This window comes from Cololabis saira, chromosome 18 (assembly GCF_033807715.1).
Source record: "Cololabis saira isolate AMF1-May2022 chromosome 18, fColSai1.1, whole genome shotgun sequence".
Classification (NCBI taxonomy): domain Eukaryota; kingdom Metazoa; phylum Chordata; class Actinopteri; order Beloniformes; family Belonidae; genus Cololabis; species Cololabis saira.
The window spans coordinates 21,094,645-21,111,791 of record NC_084604.1 but is presented as its reverse complement, the minus strand read 5'-3'; the positions used below and the strand labels follow the sequence as shown (position 1 = coordinate 21,111,791).

The 17,147-nt window shown below is 41.5% G+C and overlaps 1 protein-coding gene across 1 annotated transcript; it reads left to right on the top strand.

The window, feature by feature from the left end:
• Positions 1 to 3,074: 3,074 nt before the first annotated feature.
• Positions 3,075 to 7,312, top strand: LOC133464882 (uncharacterized). The gene is made up of 21 exons (XM_061747072.1): positions 3,075 to 3,094; positions 3,167 to 3,243; positions 3,316 to 3,411; positions 3,494 to 3,618; positions 3,749 to 3,892; positions 3,971 to 4,048; positions 4,122 to 4,286; positions 4,354 to 4,450; positions 4,535 to 4,752; positions 4,821 to 4,977; positions 5,042 to 5,250; positions 5,319 to 5,436; positions 5,509 to 5,708; positions 5,772 to 5,886; positions 5,957 to 6,126; positions 6,198 to 6,295; positions 6,366 to 6,496; positions 6,570 to 6,756; positions 6,834 to 6,975; positions 7,044 to 7,152; positions 7,225 to 7,312. The coding sequence occupies exons 1-21, from the start codon at positions 3,075 to 3,077 to the stop codon at positions 7,296 to 7,298; spliced, it is 2,730 nt and encodes a 909-aa protein (XP_061603056.1). The 3' UTR covers positions 7,299 to 7,312.
• Positions 7,313 to 17,147: the final 9,835 nt, after the last annotated feature.

Below are 17,147 nucleotides of genomic sequence, written 5' to 3'. Positions count from 1 at the left end.
ATATTTACAAAATACTAATGAAACACCATTTGGTTTACACAGTACCACAGCTCTTCTCTGACTACCCAAGCAGTGTAAAATCCTCTCCATTTAAAGGCTAGACCCCTCCCACTGGACTATACCACCTTTATTTGGAATTAATTAATTAACCCCAACAGGTCATTTTATATATCCAAAATTATTACATCTATTTACACTTATTTCCCACACCTAAAGGTGGTCATCAGATCATTCACAGAAGAGCTCAACTCGGAACAACACCAAGGTCTGCACAACTCTCTTGATGACACAGGTACTTGTATCACGGTGTGTTGAAGCAGGGTATAGGGTTGCCACCCGTCCCGTAAAATACGGAATTGTCCTTTATTTGAGAAAAAGATGTTGCGTCCCGTATTGAACTAATACAGGACGTGATTTGTACCATATTTTCATTAACGCCCCATAGACACGTCTGTCACACACACATCAACACTAAATTTAACAATAATGAACAAAATAAAACACAGGAAACATTAAGGCCAGCAAAATCTTTGTGGCGGGACAAGAGGCCCTGCTGCGCTCTGGGCCCATATCTTCGCGCCTCTGTGCAGCGATGTTCTGCAACGTGAGTCAACCTGCTTCGTTGCCTATAACGATGCGAGTACCGCTGCTGAGAGCGCGGGAATATTATTATACATTATGTATAAGTTTGTAGCTAGCCAACTATGGCGCCGTCAAAAAAAAGAAAAAATATCACGGGCGACAGACAACATGATATAAAGGAATTTTTCTGCCAGACTCCGGAGCATCGGAAAATAGATGAAGGGAGAGCAACAGAGAAAAAAATGAGAGGTGCAGGTGAGATCGAGAAAGAGGGGCAGATTGCAGTGGAGAGGGGGGCTGCTCAATTACCTTCGTTAAATCGACGCAGAGCCTACGCCGTAGGGTACACCGTCGATTTAACGCAGAACCATAAATCGTCCTTTACTGTCGCTGACACCGGTCCGACTGGTGACCCAGTAAAAAACAACGCAGAACATATGACATCCCGAATAGCTTAATAACCATAAATACAGCCCTTGGTTGTACCACAATCCCCATGGTCCCCACAATCCCCAATTTCTAATTTGTTGTTTAGCTTACATTTTTGTCCTGATTGAGCTTCTTTTTTTGGTAAGCAATGATGATGAAAATAATGCAGACAATAGTCTTTCCACTAGAACCACTAAAGGTTCATTTTTTCCCCAGGCATTGTCAAATGCATGTAACTCTGTTCTAACAAAACGGGGGGAAAAAAATCTTCTACAATGTCTAAATTATTTATAACTGATATAATCTCAATAATCCCAATTATTGAGATTACTGTATTATATATATATATATATATATATATATATATATATATATATATATATATATATATATAAAATCTCAATTATAATATGTAATAAATATATTATTATAATATAATTATTAGATTTATATGTAATATATATATAAATATAATATATATAATATATTAATCTCAATATAATCTCAATTTGCAGTCTGCAAATAAATCCAAATAAAAAATAAATTTGAGAATATTTTATGAAATCAATAAACAATTCCATCATCAAAATTATAACAAATAAAGGTTTAATATATCTTGCTTTGCATGTAATAAGACTAGGTAATAAATTAGTTTCACCTTTTAAGTTGAATTTTTGAAATAAATTAACTTTTACACCATATTCTAGTTGAATTATTGAAATAAGTTAACTTTTACACCATATTCTAGTTGAATTATTGAATTAAATTAACTCTTACATCATATTCTTCACCTGTAGGCTATATTCTACATCTTGGCTGACATCTGTGGACATACATAGCATAGGAGGCTATTTCAGTTGCTAGTATGGTTGACTGTCTGTACAGTCATGCAAGTTCAATGCTATTAAAGCACTTTAAATTTTAAATCAAAGCATTTTGTTTTTTCATATAAAATAAACACATTTTTATGCAGTTTAGAAGTTTTGGGGCTTTTTCTTGGCTCCTGCGCTGCTGAAATCGGGGCGTCCCTTATTTGTATTTCTGAAAGGTGGCAACCCTAGCAGGGTAGCATCTAAAACATGCAGGACAGGGGCCCACAAGGACCAGGATTGAGAAACACTGGTGTAATGGATGATGGTGCGGTGTGCTGATGTGGTATATTACCAGTGGCAGGGGAAACTGCCACACCTTGGTTTGACAAAATACACCCTATTTCTCTACCTAAACATACTCGCTGCAACAACTGTGTGTCAGACATAATTCAGAATAAAAAAATCAGTTCTGGTACTTGTCTTGAGTAAACCAAGACAACGCTGTAAATGAGATAGTAGTCACCCAATCCCAATAGGACTGCTCTTCAAACATAACAGAAAGCAACCGCTCATCACAGATCATCTCCATATAGGCTATCAGGTGTTTTTTATCCACTCAAAATCTTTAAAACTCTGAGAAAACGTGTAATGGTCTCATAAATGAGACGGCATTAATTTCCCTGAACAAGGCACCCTAATAAATGCCAGTGCACATGCCAAAAGAAGCAACCTAATACATTCTACTGCATTCTAAACTTTGGCTGGCAGTGTCAGAAAGCTAATCAGAAGCTGACATTTATCAATGAGAAATCCATCAGCTGTCAAGAATCTTCTTTATTATTAATAAAAAAAAAAAAAATCTTCTATGGGTGACATCGAGATTCGGTCAGCTCAATGTAGATTACAGAAAGCAATCTGGAAGTGTATAATCCTTTAATTGTGCGTTAGTATTGAAATATACATTTAAAAGATTAAATCATACTCCACTGGTCCATGTGTGTTGATCCCTGTGGTGTTCATCATTCGCAGTGTAACATAATTGGCACAAGGTGACTCAAGCATGATTGCTGATTAGCTTCACCTGTGCATCTATGGTTCACAGGCACATAAAAACAGCCGGTGCCCTCTCAAACATCACGATCAGCTCATCTCCTCTAGAGCTGTTTGGTTTTTTGGGCTTGCGCAACAATTCAAAGCGAAGCTCTTGTTGGTGGTTGAGTTCTGATACTTTTACTGGGTCTACACCGCAACATGCGGAAGCCTGGGAAAATGTAAGTACTCCTGGGTTTTTTTTTTTTCTACATTTCTGTCTTAGTTTCTAAATTAACATATTTTTTCTTTAGTTTGCTATGGAACCTCTTGGCTGCAGCCTTTGTTTTGGGCCAGACATGGGCGAATGTGAAGCGTGGTTTGCAGTCAAGTAAGGCCACTGGGAAAAACTGGACATTTAACAAAGGAACTCCCTATCATGACCAAGTTTTGTCTCCAACAGATGGTGGATTAAGGTCAGACTGTGCTGGTAACCTCATGAGGCTGTCACTGGATGAGGCTCTTGCTGTAGGAAACCAGATTGAAGTAGAAGCAATCAGTGAGTTTATTTAACAAAAAAATAAATCTGGTTCAGACCAAATTTCCATTATTGGGAAAATTAACCTGTCATATATTTACAGATGGCACTCAACATATTCTGGTGACACCCACTCTTGCTGCTCAGTGTGGATACAGCATGGAGTCTGACCCCTGGGGGAATACCAGAATCTATATGTCTCTGTTGGGCTGCTACATGGATAACAAGGTTAGCTGATGTGGCTACCGCAGCTTCATACTAAATGTATTCAGACTCTGCTCCATTAGACTTGTTTCACCCTCATGTCTGCTGTGAGTTACAGATTTTAGAAAACTGAAATCCTGCTCTTAACTTGTAGGATGACACAACATTCAGTGCTGGTTTGAGAGTCCACATGTACAAGAATAGTCCATCGGATGTGGTTAGCCATGATGTCGCCCAGACATGCAGCTACACTCGCTGGGCCCCCAAAGAGATCCTCTGTGATAGGAACTACATGGAAGTGGGTTGCCATGAATCATGACTCTGCTGACTGTTAAGGGTTGACTGCCAACCAATGGTGCTACTTTATGCCCTCTAGGTGTCTTACATGGCCAAGTATGACCAACAGGCTGAGGTCAAGGGACAAGATGACAACCAATTCAACACCATTCCTGGTGTAAGTTGATTTACATCATAACCGGCACCTTCTCGAGTTTAAATGGGGTATAAGCTGGCCTTGTCATTCACAGGAGTCAAGTGAGGCACATGAAATCTGGAAGATGACATTTTACACTCCTGAACCTGTGGTAATGGTGCTGAAAGAGGCTGAACAAGCTGGCTACAGTGCCAAGACGACGCCATCTCGTCTTGTTGTGCGTAGTCCCTATAATGGAGCGGAAACTTACTCCGAAGACGTAAGTAGTACTTACACCTCTCCAGTTGTGATATTGTGCCATTAGTAACAGCTTTAATTGCGCTTAGGTTGCTGGGGTCCCCATGGAAGTTCTCAGGGTGAGCGTTTACCACAAAGACCAGCATGGGCTGAATGTTGTCGACTTGGCAGCAGCTTGCCCAACAGGTGAGTAAACAAAACATCCTTGTAACTGTAACGCACCCGTTACATAAGCAAGACTTTCTTAACTCCCCTTTTTTTTTAAACCAGGTGGCGTCCTCTTCACTGATGAGCTCATCTCCTGGCACATACCGCGTCGTGTGACACCTCTTACTGATGGCAGAGTTAAAATTATAGAACTGTACATGGGACTCAATGGGCAGAGGCTGGATAAGTCTCAGATGGCTGCACGAGGCTACTTGCTCTCCAACACAGACTTCCACATCATCGTGGAGATCCCAGTGGGCTCACCTGATGGTTATTACAAGGTGGGTTGGGGAGACTCTTAAGATGACAACCCCAGGGTACACTTGGCTAAAATGTTTGCACTTTGCAGAGTCATGCCCTGGACTACCACTACCAAATCACCTACACTATTGAACCCATGCTTGAAGTGCTGTGGAGGGCAGAGGAGGTGCATGATGAAACTAGATATAAAGTCCTGTTCCCAATTACGACCCCACCAATGCCACATCCTCCCACTACTGAAGATCGTAAGTACTACTAGCACAGATGGTTTTGGGGTTGGTGGATATAAACAACACCTCTCCTCTTCAGGTACAGTCCCAGAGGAACGGATCTTCAGTGTCCATGTGGGGTCATTCCTTCATGATGTGGTGCTGCAGAACATCACTTTTCCCAGTGGAGTTATTACAGTTGCTGAAAGTAATGCCAGAGGTTTTGCTGTCCAGGAACACATCTTGTCCAATGGAACAATTGTGTTCTCTCTGCAAGTGCCCTTTGATGCTGATGCTGTCCTGAAACATGTATGTAACAACACCTGGAAATGATAAATGCTCTTGCCCACCCTCCTAACATGGGTCTTGTTTTACAGAACCCTGAACTGCTTGTAACAAACTACTTCCTTCCTCTTGAGTTTGGCTTTGTTGTCCTGCCTGAAGGCACTCCTTTTGCTCACACAGTGGAGTTGCAGGCATCTCTGCAGGATGTTGGTGAGTTAACTGGCACTAAAAATGATCTTGACCCCCCCCCCCCCCCCAATACTTAACTGGCTTGTCTTCTAGTGCTGCCTTCATTTACTGGAACCTGTGACCAGGATCGGTTCTTCATCACTGTAAGATATGGTAACCAAGGCCACAACTTCCAGACCCTGGTCGGAACTAGTTTCTTGACACCTGAGCTGATGGAGGCCTACAACTTCCATGAGAATAGCACACACTTCAGCATTGAAGTGCCATACACTGCCCCAGACACAGCATTTCAGGTAAGTAACACCCCCTCCCACACTAGTAAGCTGCACTGCATGACTGACTTAATTCTCTTGCAGGCAATTACCACTGGCTCAGTGAGTGCTAGACTGGACATGCTGCTGTGGGACCCCAATAATGAATGGGTGCTTGGTGACCTTTACCTGGCCTGCAGCTTTCCCTTGCTGATGACTGGTAGGTTAAGGGAGTAATGGGCTTTTTAAACTCCTGTAAGACGGGTCCCTGATGCATGTCTTCTCTACAGAGTGCCACCCCAATGGAACAATTACTGCCCTAGCTGTGAAAGTGGAATCTGTACCCAACCTCAACCCGAGTTGGCTGACACTGAGGGACACGACTTGCACACCAGTCTTCAGTGATGACCGCTTTGCTCACTTCACTTTCAGTGCTGACTCTTGTGGAACAACTAGAACAGTAAGTGTGCATGTCCTCTACAGGCAGCTCTTCCTCCCCAAACCATAATGCACCTTGTTTCTTTCCCCCAGTTCTTTGGCAACTACATGCTGTATGAGAATGAAATTAGCCTCCCATTTGATAATGAGAAAGGAGTAGCCCACACATCACCCGTTGATCCTGATTACAGGTAAGTGAACTCCTCACATAGCTTCAACACTGGATCTCAGCCAACAGTTAATAAAAACTTCTTTCTGTAGGCAAACGGTGTCTTGCTACTATGTGGTCAATGACACTCAGACAATCGCCTTCAGTCCTAAACCAAGACGCTATGATCCTAGAGCTGAGATTGGCTCAGGAATGTTCATGGTGCAGATGAGGCTGGCCAAGGGTAAACTCTGCTTCAATTCAGAAGTAACTGCATGCACAATGTAATGAAGCTAACTCAAACTCCTATCCTGCAGATTACTCGTATGACTACTTCTATGACATTGAAGATTACCCAGTAGAGAAATATCTGAGAGAACCTCTTTACTTCGAAGTGGAACTCGTCTCAAGTGACATCCACTTCGAGCTTATCTTGGAGAACTGTTGGGCTACTAACAAAGAAGACAGGACTTCTCTCCCAAGCTGGGACATAATTGTTGACAGGTAATGGCTGAGAGCTGGTTCAAGTACCCTGACCTGCAATGCTCAGGTTATGACTAACTCTCACTACTCTCTCTTAGTTGTGAGAACCCTGATGACATCTATACGACAGTCTTCCATCCTGTTGTGGTTGACGCTAGAGTCTCAATCCCTATTCACTACAAGCGTTTCTCTGTGAAGATGTTCACGTTCATCCAAGAAGAAAAGGTTCTGAAAGATGAGGTAAGGACTTGCAACAATGGCTCAATGGACAAAGTCATCCACGTTACTAAACCCTAATCTGTTGCCAGATTTATATCCATTGTGATGTGGTCATCTGTGACACAACCAGCCCTGCAGAGGATGTCTGCCAAGGCCAGTGTGCTCATCCCAGTATGAGGCACCAAGGTGCAAAACGGGGTAAGTCTAACTCCACTTAGAATAACTTTTAAGCTGTGCATGACATGGTAACATTCTGTTTCTCTTCTGCAGGACTAAGAAGTCCAGGCTCAACCTACCAAAAGATGTCTTCTGGTCCTGTTGTGTTTAACAAACTGTTCAAATAAATATTCTTAAATGCATTCCATTTATACTTGTTTTTCTCAACTGCACCTTGCATTTTGTACACATGTAGGCTACTCCTAGAATAAATATCAACTTGAACTAAAGCAAACAAATTCAGCACAGCAGCCTTTGCTTCTAGACTTGTTTGCCAATGTTAAGGCGAAGCTTTATTTTTTTTAATCCACTTTAATGGGAATTATTGAAGGGGAATGCATTTATAATTGCAGACAATAAGCAAGACCCTCGGGAGGGATTCTAAAGGCATGCATAGGCACTTTCGTATACATCACTGAGGTGTACAACAAAATAAAGGAAGTCATTCAGTATGCTAACATTTTCAGAAATGGGTTTAAAGGATTGAGGATTTTTTTTTTCCCCCCCTTGATACACCTGCATCATTTTTAACTAAACATGCATTTTAGACTAGGACAAGCTGGTAACTTCCTGAATAATTGCCCAATTTATGTACAACACAAGCAAAGTCTTCTCTTAAAGTAGGATCTGTTAAAAGTAGTTAAAGGGCCACTTCAGTAATGAATAAATTTGACCATGTTGAAGATGGCTTTATGAATACTTTCCAAAATCAGTTTCCTAGGAAACCCTTAAACAGATCTTCATCTTTCAATCAATTGATACATTTGACACAATTGGCATTCAGTTCCAATTAAGACAATTGAATGCAGACTACTAAATATACGATCTTTTAAGCTCCAGGGGCCTCATTTATAAAGCTTGCATGCGCACAAAACAGGGCTTGAAAGATGCGCACGCCACCTTCTACGCAAAGGTTGGGAGTTAAAAAAAAAACTGAATGGGAAAATGTGCGTGTCTTTACGCGAACTTTGATCCTAGTGCACGAACATTTTGAAGATATGGGGAACTGGCGCCAGATTCATGTCATACTTTTAATGTCATCACATATCAGACTTATAATATAATAGCGCTGATCGTGTCCCTGTGTTTGAAGCACAGCGTCAGTCAGGACACAGCCACTTCCAGGTGCGCCATGCGCTTGGGACGCTCTGGTGCCGCTGGTGCTGCAGCCGCGGTGCCAGAACATGCCGTGCCGGGAACCTCCTCGTCACCCACTGCTTCCAACTGGAGAGTGACTGAGGACAAAACAAATAAGTGCCAGGCAACTCTCCGCTTGGCCTCCACCTTCAGATCGCACCACTTCTTTTTTTATTTCTGCCATAGATCTGTCCGTGGCACTCACGGTGTTTATAGCGCAGAAACAACGTGCTGCCACTCACTCGCTTTCTTTTTGTTAGTGATGCCACTACTGTGACCACCAAATAATGTTTTCCTCATCCACAACATCTCGATCTCGGTCTCTGTGAAATTTAGTGGCACGGTGGCTCGACACGTCTCATTCATCCTGACGCACAGCAGAAACAGACTCGGGCAGGCGCTGCGCATGCTCAGCAGGCTCATTCATATGCAAACACAGTCATGAAGTACTTTGCATTGACCATACATGGTACAAAGTGGGCATGTAGAGGGCGGGATATGAGGCGAATTCACGTGCGCAACCTTCTAGGTGGACTGTGATTTATAAAGCAAACATTGCGTGCAGATGTGCGCACGCCATTTTCGGCTTTTGAGTGCACCTACACTTTTAGTATGAATCCTACGCATTCTTTTATAAATGAGGCCCCAGATCTCTATTAATGATCTAATTACCGAGACCCGGAGTGATATTTTCTGTTTATCAGAAACGTGGGGACAGGAAGAGGACTAAGGTAGTTTAAATGAATTGACGCTACCTAGTTATAATACGTTAGAAAGCCTCACGCTTAGTCTAAAACTCTCAAGGTGGAAATCAGAGATGCCAGTTTTGTTAGTAGTAGTGTACCAGTCCCCTGCTGGTGCTTATCTAGAGTTTCTGTCTGAGTTTTCGGATTTCTTATCTGGTTTATTGTTAAGTACAGTCATCCATCACACTGGGTGACTTTAACATTCATATGGGTGTTGAGAGCCATAGCCTTAAGTTAACTTTTATTTCTCCTTTAGAATTGTTGGGCATCTTGCAAAAAATAAATAATGTCACGCACTGCTTAACTCATAGCCTTGATCTCGTCCTCGTCTATGATATAGAACCTGATAATCGGTCAGTGTTGCCTGTAAACTCCCTCCTATCCGACCACTATTTATTAACATTTGAATTTAACATTGTCGACATTAAAGCTCATAATAAAAGGTATTACTTTGGCAGATGTTTATCAGATAAAGCTATTGCTGAATTTAAGGAGGCCATCACTTCTCATCTTCCTACAGTAGAACATAGTGAAACGATTGAGGGCTATGACCTACATTCTACCTCCGCAGATATTGATTTCTTCCTCAGTAACACTGCTTATTTGCTGCACTCACCTTTTGATGCAGTTGCTCCTTTGAGACTGAGGGTACTTTAACCATAGGAGCTTTTATATATATATATATATATATATATATATATATATATACATATATATATATATATATATATATATATATATATATATATATGGCCAGAGGGGGGCAGTGTATAGCCCAGGACTGCTCCATGTTGAGGGTAGCCCACATTAACTACCCAAGGGAACACGGGGAGAACACGGGGAGAACATGCAAACTCCAAGTCATGGGGGAACTGAACACGCACTCACACACATCCCCGGCAAGAATTAAACCCAGGACCTTCTAGCTGTGAGACGGCTGCACTACCAGCTGCACCACCATGCCCCCCCTTGATGAGATTTTTTCAGTACAGGTGAGGGTCTGCTATGGTTTCCCTCAGGGTTCAGTGCCAGGAATAATCGTTTTCAGTTTATTCATGCAGCCCTTGGAAATTATTATCCAGAACCACAGCATAAATTGTCATTGCTATGCTGATGATACGCAGCTTTATTTGTCTATGAAGCCAAATGAATCAGAACCGTTGGCCAAACTTCAGGCATGTCTTAAGAACATCAAGGACATTTTTTGCTTCTAAATTCCGATAAAACCAAGGTTATTATCCGCCCATCTCTCACCCAGCACAACACCCAGGTCTTGGTTCATGCACTTGTCACCTCACGCATTGACTACTGCAACTCCATCCTCCCTGGCCTCCCCAACAAACTTCTCCACCGTCTCCAAATCATCCAAAACTCTGCTGCCAGAATCACCACCCGTACAAAACGCACTGACCACATCACCCCCATCCTCATACAGCTCCACTGGCTACCTGTCCACCACCGCATCCAATATAAAGTTCTTCTCCTCACATTTAAAGCTCTCCATAACCTGGTCCCTCAATACCTATACCTAGCAGAAGCAGCAGCAGCAGAAGCAGCAGCAGCAGAAGCAGCAGCAGCAGAAGCAGCAGCAGCAGAAGCAGCAGCAGCAGAAGCAGCAGCAGCAGAAGCAGCAGCAGCAGAAGCAGCAGCAGCAGAAGCAGCAGCAGCAGAAGCAGCAGCAGCTGGGAGTACCTAACTAGAAGCTGCCCAGCAGCAGTAGCAGCAGCCTCACCAGTCCCAGCAGCAGAACCACCAGAAGACAGTGGGGCTCGCCTTTAGCCCGTGATCTGTCCTACAAACTGTTTGTTGGGAAGAAACTGGAATACCTAGCAGCAGCTAGCCTCCACCAGCCCTGCAGCAGCTAGCAGCACCGGGCCCAGGGAACCAGCAGCAGGAGCCGACAACACACCGGGCCCAGGCCCCTAATCAGCAGCAGCTGCAGCAAACCACCAGCCCAGCTCAGCCCAGCTCTGTGGTGAGTCTACCTCCCTCTGCACAGATGGGCACCTCAGGGAAAGATGCAAAAAAAACCTCCAAAGCGATGGAGGCTGAACCAGAGCATCTCACATTAGACTTGGTGAGAAAATTAATAAACCAGGGACTAGCGCAACAAAAGGCTGAACATGCCAAGCAGCTGGAAAAACAACTTGCCCAGCAAAAAGCACACTATGAGGATCTGCTAAATAACCAGGCTGGTACGTTCACCAAGCTTGTGAGGGCAATGATGGACTCCACCAACGAGCGATTTGACTCTGCTGTAAAAATGACGCATGAGCTCAAAACCAGCCTCCACTTTACCCAAAACGAAGTAGATGAACTGAAGAAGACCACCTCTAAGCTCGCTACTGACAGTGAGCTGTTTGAGAAAAACCAGAAAATAGTGTGTGACAGCCTCAAGATCCTAGATAGAACAACAGACTACCTGGAAAACCAGTCCAGAAGGAACAACCTGGTCTTTGATGGTATCGATGAGATGCCAAAGGAGACCTGGGCCACCACAGAGGAAAAGGTTTCCAATGTGATCTCAAACTGCCTGAACCTGGACACCAAAGCCATGGCCATTGAGAGAGCACACCGTGTAGGCAAGCCAGATACAAACAGCAGAAAACCAAGACCGATCGTGGTAAAGTTCCTAAATTATAAAGACAGAGCCAACATTCTTGAAAATGCAAAAAAACTAAAAAACACTGGTATCTATATAAATGAGGATTTCTCTGCCCAAGTGAGAGAGAAAAGGAAGGCACTTCTGCCCCAGATGTGGGCAGCCAGAGAGAAGGGTGACATTGCCTACCTAAGGTATGATCAACTGATCATCCACCCCCCAAGAAGAAAGAATGTTCTAAACAGCCCCTCAGCTATCTCAACCCTGAAGTAACTCATGACCCCACCATTAGGTGGTGAGACCACCTGTCATTTTATATTTTTTACTATTTAGTTTTTATTACCATATTAATTTCATTTTCTGTTAACAATGAAGGTAACAAACATCTGTCCTAATTGTATCAAACCTGTGAAAGCGCAAAGCATCACTTGTGGATTATGTAGAAACAAGTTTCACCTAAAGTGTTCACCTGCCTCAAAGTTAAATTCCAAGTTATGGGAATCTTGGACCTGTCATTTATGTGCAAGAGACCTTCCATTTTATGAAGTTGATGATGATGACCCTGTTTTCTTGTCCAATAGCAATATAAATAATCATGGTACAAATTTCGAAAATATGATTTTCAACCCTTTCGAACTAAACAATCAGGTGTCCAATACAGGACTATATGGAGTAGACCCGGATATAAACTCAAACTCACAAATGAAGGAGCCCTGCACATATTATACTGAGAAACAACTTGAGGAACTTACTGAATCTTTACCGCATGAAAAACAAATGTTTACAACCCTCCACCTAAATATACGCAGCCTCAATGCTAACCATGAGACCCTCTCATTGTTTTTATCATTCCTAAAGCACAATTTCTCAATCATTGCTTTAACAGAGACATGGGCTACTGAAGACACAAAAGGTCTATATGAGCTCCCGCTCTACAACTCTGTCCATTTGACCAGAAAAATGAGAGCTGGTGGTGGGATAGTAATGTATATTCGAAAGGATTATGATTATATAAATAGAGCGGACCTGTCACTGAGCTCTGGCGGTGTTGAATCTTACTTTTTGGAAATTATATTGCCAAATGGAGGGAGGAAAATTGTTGTCGGCTGTGTCTACAGACCACCCGACACAGACATAGATAACTTTAATGAGAGCCTGACGACTACTCTAGATCAAATAAATAAAGAGGGTAAGATGTGCTACATTCTTGGAGATTATAATATTAATCTCTTTAAGAATGAAGTACATCCTCCTACTCAGAATTTCCTAAACACCTTATATGTCAACTACTTTTATCCAGTGATTCACAAACCAACCAGGGTGACTGACAAGTCTGCCACTTTAATAGACAACATCCTAACAAATGAAGTGAACAAAGTGATCCGTGCAGGTATTGTTTGTACAGATATCTCTGACCATTTCCCCATTTTCCAATTTACCCTCCTTGATGAACAAAGCAAACAGGATGAGGACAAAATGACTTACCGGAAATACAATCCAAAGAATATGGCAAAATTCAAAACTCAACTTGAAACTATATCATGGGAGACTGTCTACATGCAAACTGATGCAAACAGAGCATATCAGGTCTTTATCCAGTCCTTTAATTCCGTTTTCCATAAATGTTTTCCATTAATTACTGCCAAGAACAGTGAAAGGCAGGAATCTTGCAAACCATGGTTTACCCCTGGATTGCAAAAATCCTCCAGGAAGAAAAACAAACTGTATAAAATGTTTATTTCTGATCCCACATCGGAGAATCAAACAAAATACAAACGATACAGAAATAAATTCAACCATCTCCTCCGAGCGGTCAAGAAGAAACATTACAGTGATAAATTCAAGGCCTCTGCAAACAATATCAAGGAAACATGGTCAGTCATTAACCAGCTACTCTGTCGAAAGAAAGCCAGAGCCAAGTTCCCACATCACTTCTATGATGGAGGGAAAACCATCACCGATTCTCACGAAATAGCCTGTAAGTTCAACCATTTTTTTGTTAATGTTGGTCCCTCCCTCAGTAAAAAAATAGCAAAAAGAGATGGAAGTCCACTGGACTACATTGATGGGTCTTACCCTGTTTTTGATCATTTTGACTGCCCTGATTCTCAGGAAGTACTAGACATCATAGGAAAATTGAAGCCAACTGCAGCAGGACATGATGAGATCCGAACAACACTCATAAAAGAGGTAAAAACAACAATCATTGATCCACTAACTTATATATGCTCCATCTCACTGGCAACTGGTAATGTACCAAATGACCTTAAAATAGCCAAAGTCGTCCCCATCTTTAAATCTGAGGATCCAATTTATTTTACAAACTATCGTCCAATATCAATATTACCATCGTTTTCAAAGATTCTAGAAAAACTTGTATACAAAAGAATGCTTCAACATATAAACAATAACAACATACTCTACAATCACCAATATGGCTTCCGTAACAAACACTCTGCCTATATGGCTTTACTTGACCTCACTGACAAAATATCCACTGCATTGGAAAATAAGGAATTTGCACTGGGAATTTTCCTAGATCTTTCCAAGGCTTTCGATACTGTAAATTACACTGTACTACTGTCAAAGCTGAAAAGATATGGTTTTCAAGGCACCGTCTTTGATTGGTTACAAAACTACATTACCGATAGACAGCAATATGTCACTGTTAAGAACACTGAATCCTCCAGAGCAACATTATCTTGTGGAGTGGCACAAGGATCAATACTTGGGCCCTTGTTATTCCTAATTTATATTAATGATTTACCTGCAGTATCACGTACCATGTTTTCCATTCTGTACGCTGACGACACAAATGTCATTCTTTCACATAAAAACTTCAAAACCCTCGTTAATGAAGCCAATCAAGGTCTTATTTTATTGAGCAAGTGGTTCCAACTTAATAAATTATCGTTAAATATTAAAAAAACTAAGTTCATAATATTTGCAGGAAAGAAGAAATACAACCCTGGGGAAGCTAGGATCTCCATTGAGGGTAATGAAATCAGTAAAGTTGCTTCCACACCATTCCTGGGAGTAATGGTTGACGAGAAGTATTGCTGGAAAGAACACATTGACATGATAACAAAAAAGGTTGCGAAATCAGTGGGCATCATCAAGAAAATTAGTAGACTTCTAAGTAGAGCCTGCTTAAAAACCTTATATTACAGTTTAATATATCCATATCTAACCTATTGTAATATTGTGTGGGCTAGTACCTATCCTTCCTACCTCCAAAAACTACATGTACTACAAAAAAGGTTTGTCAGATTGGCAACAAAATCTGCCCCATTGGATCCCTCTGCACCTCTATTCGCAACCCTCAATATACTAACCATTTTCAATATAAACATCCTTCAAACTTGTATTTTCATCTATAAAACAAAATACCAGAATTCTGAACTACCTGAACATTTCCAGCAATACTTCCAGTCTAACTCTAGTTTTCATTCATACCAGACTAGACAATCCAACCAGCTGCATGTCCCACTATATAGTACCACCAGGGGTCAGTTCTCCTTAAAATACAAAGGTGTCTCCCTATGGAATGCCCATTCCCATCTAATGACCAACTCATCCTCTCTGTCCACCTACAAAAGAAGTGTAATTAATAAATTAATTACCCAAGTAAGAAACTAAAGGAAGATACCATTGATATGATGATTATGCCTTACCTGTGTTGCTTTGCCAATCTTTTGTCTCGTTCTCTCTGTTTTAGTATTCACTTTTATTGTATTAGTATTTTAACATTCTGCAGTTATTTTTATTTACTCTGCTTGTTGATTTTTTTTTTTCTTGTTTGTCTTCTTTTGCTGTTTATTTTGTTTTTGTTTCTGTTCTAGTTTTACTTTCTAATAATAAACAAGTCATGTAATGTCCTGTAAACGGCGAGGACCTTGCATAAGCCCCCCTAGGGTTTCTGTCCTCACGTGCACAACCACTACCTGTTATCTTTCCTCTGGAAATGAATTATCATGTCATGTTCATGTATACATTCATGTTGTGCAAATTAAACTAAAAAAAAAAAAAAAAAAAAAAAAAGTTACATTCTGCTGCTTTAAAACTACCTGTCAGACCTTCTCCACCCGTACACCCCCACCCGTACTCTACGCTCCTCCTCAGCTGCTCTCCTGTCTGTACCCACATTTAAACTGGCCACTATGGGTGGCAGAGCCTTCAGCTGCTCTGCACCCAGACTCTGGAACTCTCTCCCCCCCTGCATCCGTCAGATTGACTCCATTGGACAATTCAAATCCCATCTCAAGACCCATCTGTTCAGACATGCATATCCAGTCTAAATTTTTTGTATTCTATTTTATTTCTTGTTGTATTTTATTTGTATTTTCTATGTTTTTTGTAAGGTGTCCTTGGGTGCTCAGAAAGGCGCCAACAAATAAAATCTATTATTATTATTATTATTATTATTTTTGGTCCCAAACACTTTAGGAAGGGATAGGATGGTGTTTCTATGGCCTACAGTACTACTGTGCGAAATGTTGTCTTATTTTTATCAGGATTTGTTGTTTAAACATCATATTAATCAGGTTTGTAAGACAGCATTTTTCCATCTACGCAATATCACAAAGATTAGGAGCATCCTCTCCCAGAGTGATGCTGAAAACTTGTTCACACGTTTGTATCTTCTCGACTAGATTACTGTAATGTATTATTAGCAGGATGTCCAAGTTATTCACTGAATAGGCTCCAGCTGATCCAAAATGCAGCAGCGCGACTGCTGACAGGGATCAACAAGAGAGAGAACGTCTCTCCTGTGTTAGCCTGCCTCCATTGGCTGGGGGTAAAACTTAGAATCCAATTCAAAATTGTCTTACTTGCCTATAAAGCCCAAAACGGCCATCTCCACAATATTTGCAGGACTTGATAGTGCCTTATTTTCCTAATAGAGCTCTCTGCTCTCAGAATGCAAGTTTACTCGTAGTTCCTAGAGTATCCAAATGTAGATTTGGATGGCAGGTCTTCTGCTATCAGGCACCGTTACTATGGAACCAACTTCCAGTTTAGGTTAAGGAGGCTGACACCACCTCCACCTTAAAAACCTAACTTAAAACGTTTCTGTTTAGTAAAGCCTATAGTTAGTGTAAACTCTAGTGTGTTTATGGCAAGTAGTCATAGCTGCATCTACAGGACAAGACTAGAGCAGCTTGTCTTAAACATACACACACTGGCCACTTTATTAGGTACACCTTGCTAGTTGGACCCCCTTTTATCTTCAGAACTGCCTTAATCCTTCGTGGCATAGATTCAACAAGGTACTGAAAACATTCCTCAGAGAGTTTGGTCCCTATTGACATGGTAACATCACGCAGTTGTTGCAGATTTGTCCCAAAGGTGCTCTATTGGATTGAGATCTGGTGACAGTGGAGACCATTTGAGTAGTGAACTCATTCTCATTTTCAAGAAACTCGTCTAAGAGGATTCGCGCTCTATGACATGGCCCGTTATCTTGCTGGAAGTAGCCATCAGGGGTCTGG

Excerpts from the sequence above, each read along its gene's own strand:
- LOC133464882 (XM_061747072.1), top strand. The coding sequence starts at position 3,075 with ATGCGGAAGCCTGGGAAAAT. Across the intron at positions 3,095-3,166 it reads ATGCGGAAGCCTGGGAAAAT|TTTGCTATGGAACCTCTTGG; the intron begins GTAAGTACTCCT and ends TTTTTTCTTTAG. Across the intron at positions 3,412-3,493 it reads GATTGAAGTAGAAGCAATCA|ATGGCACTCAACATATTCTG; the intron begins GTGAGTTTATTT and ends ATATATTTACAG.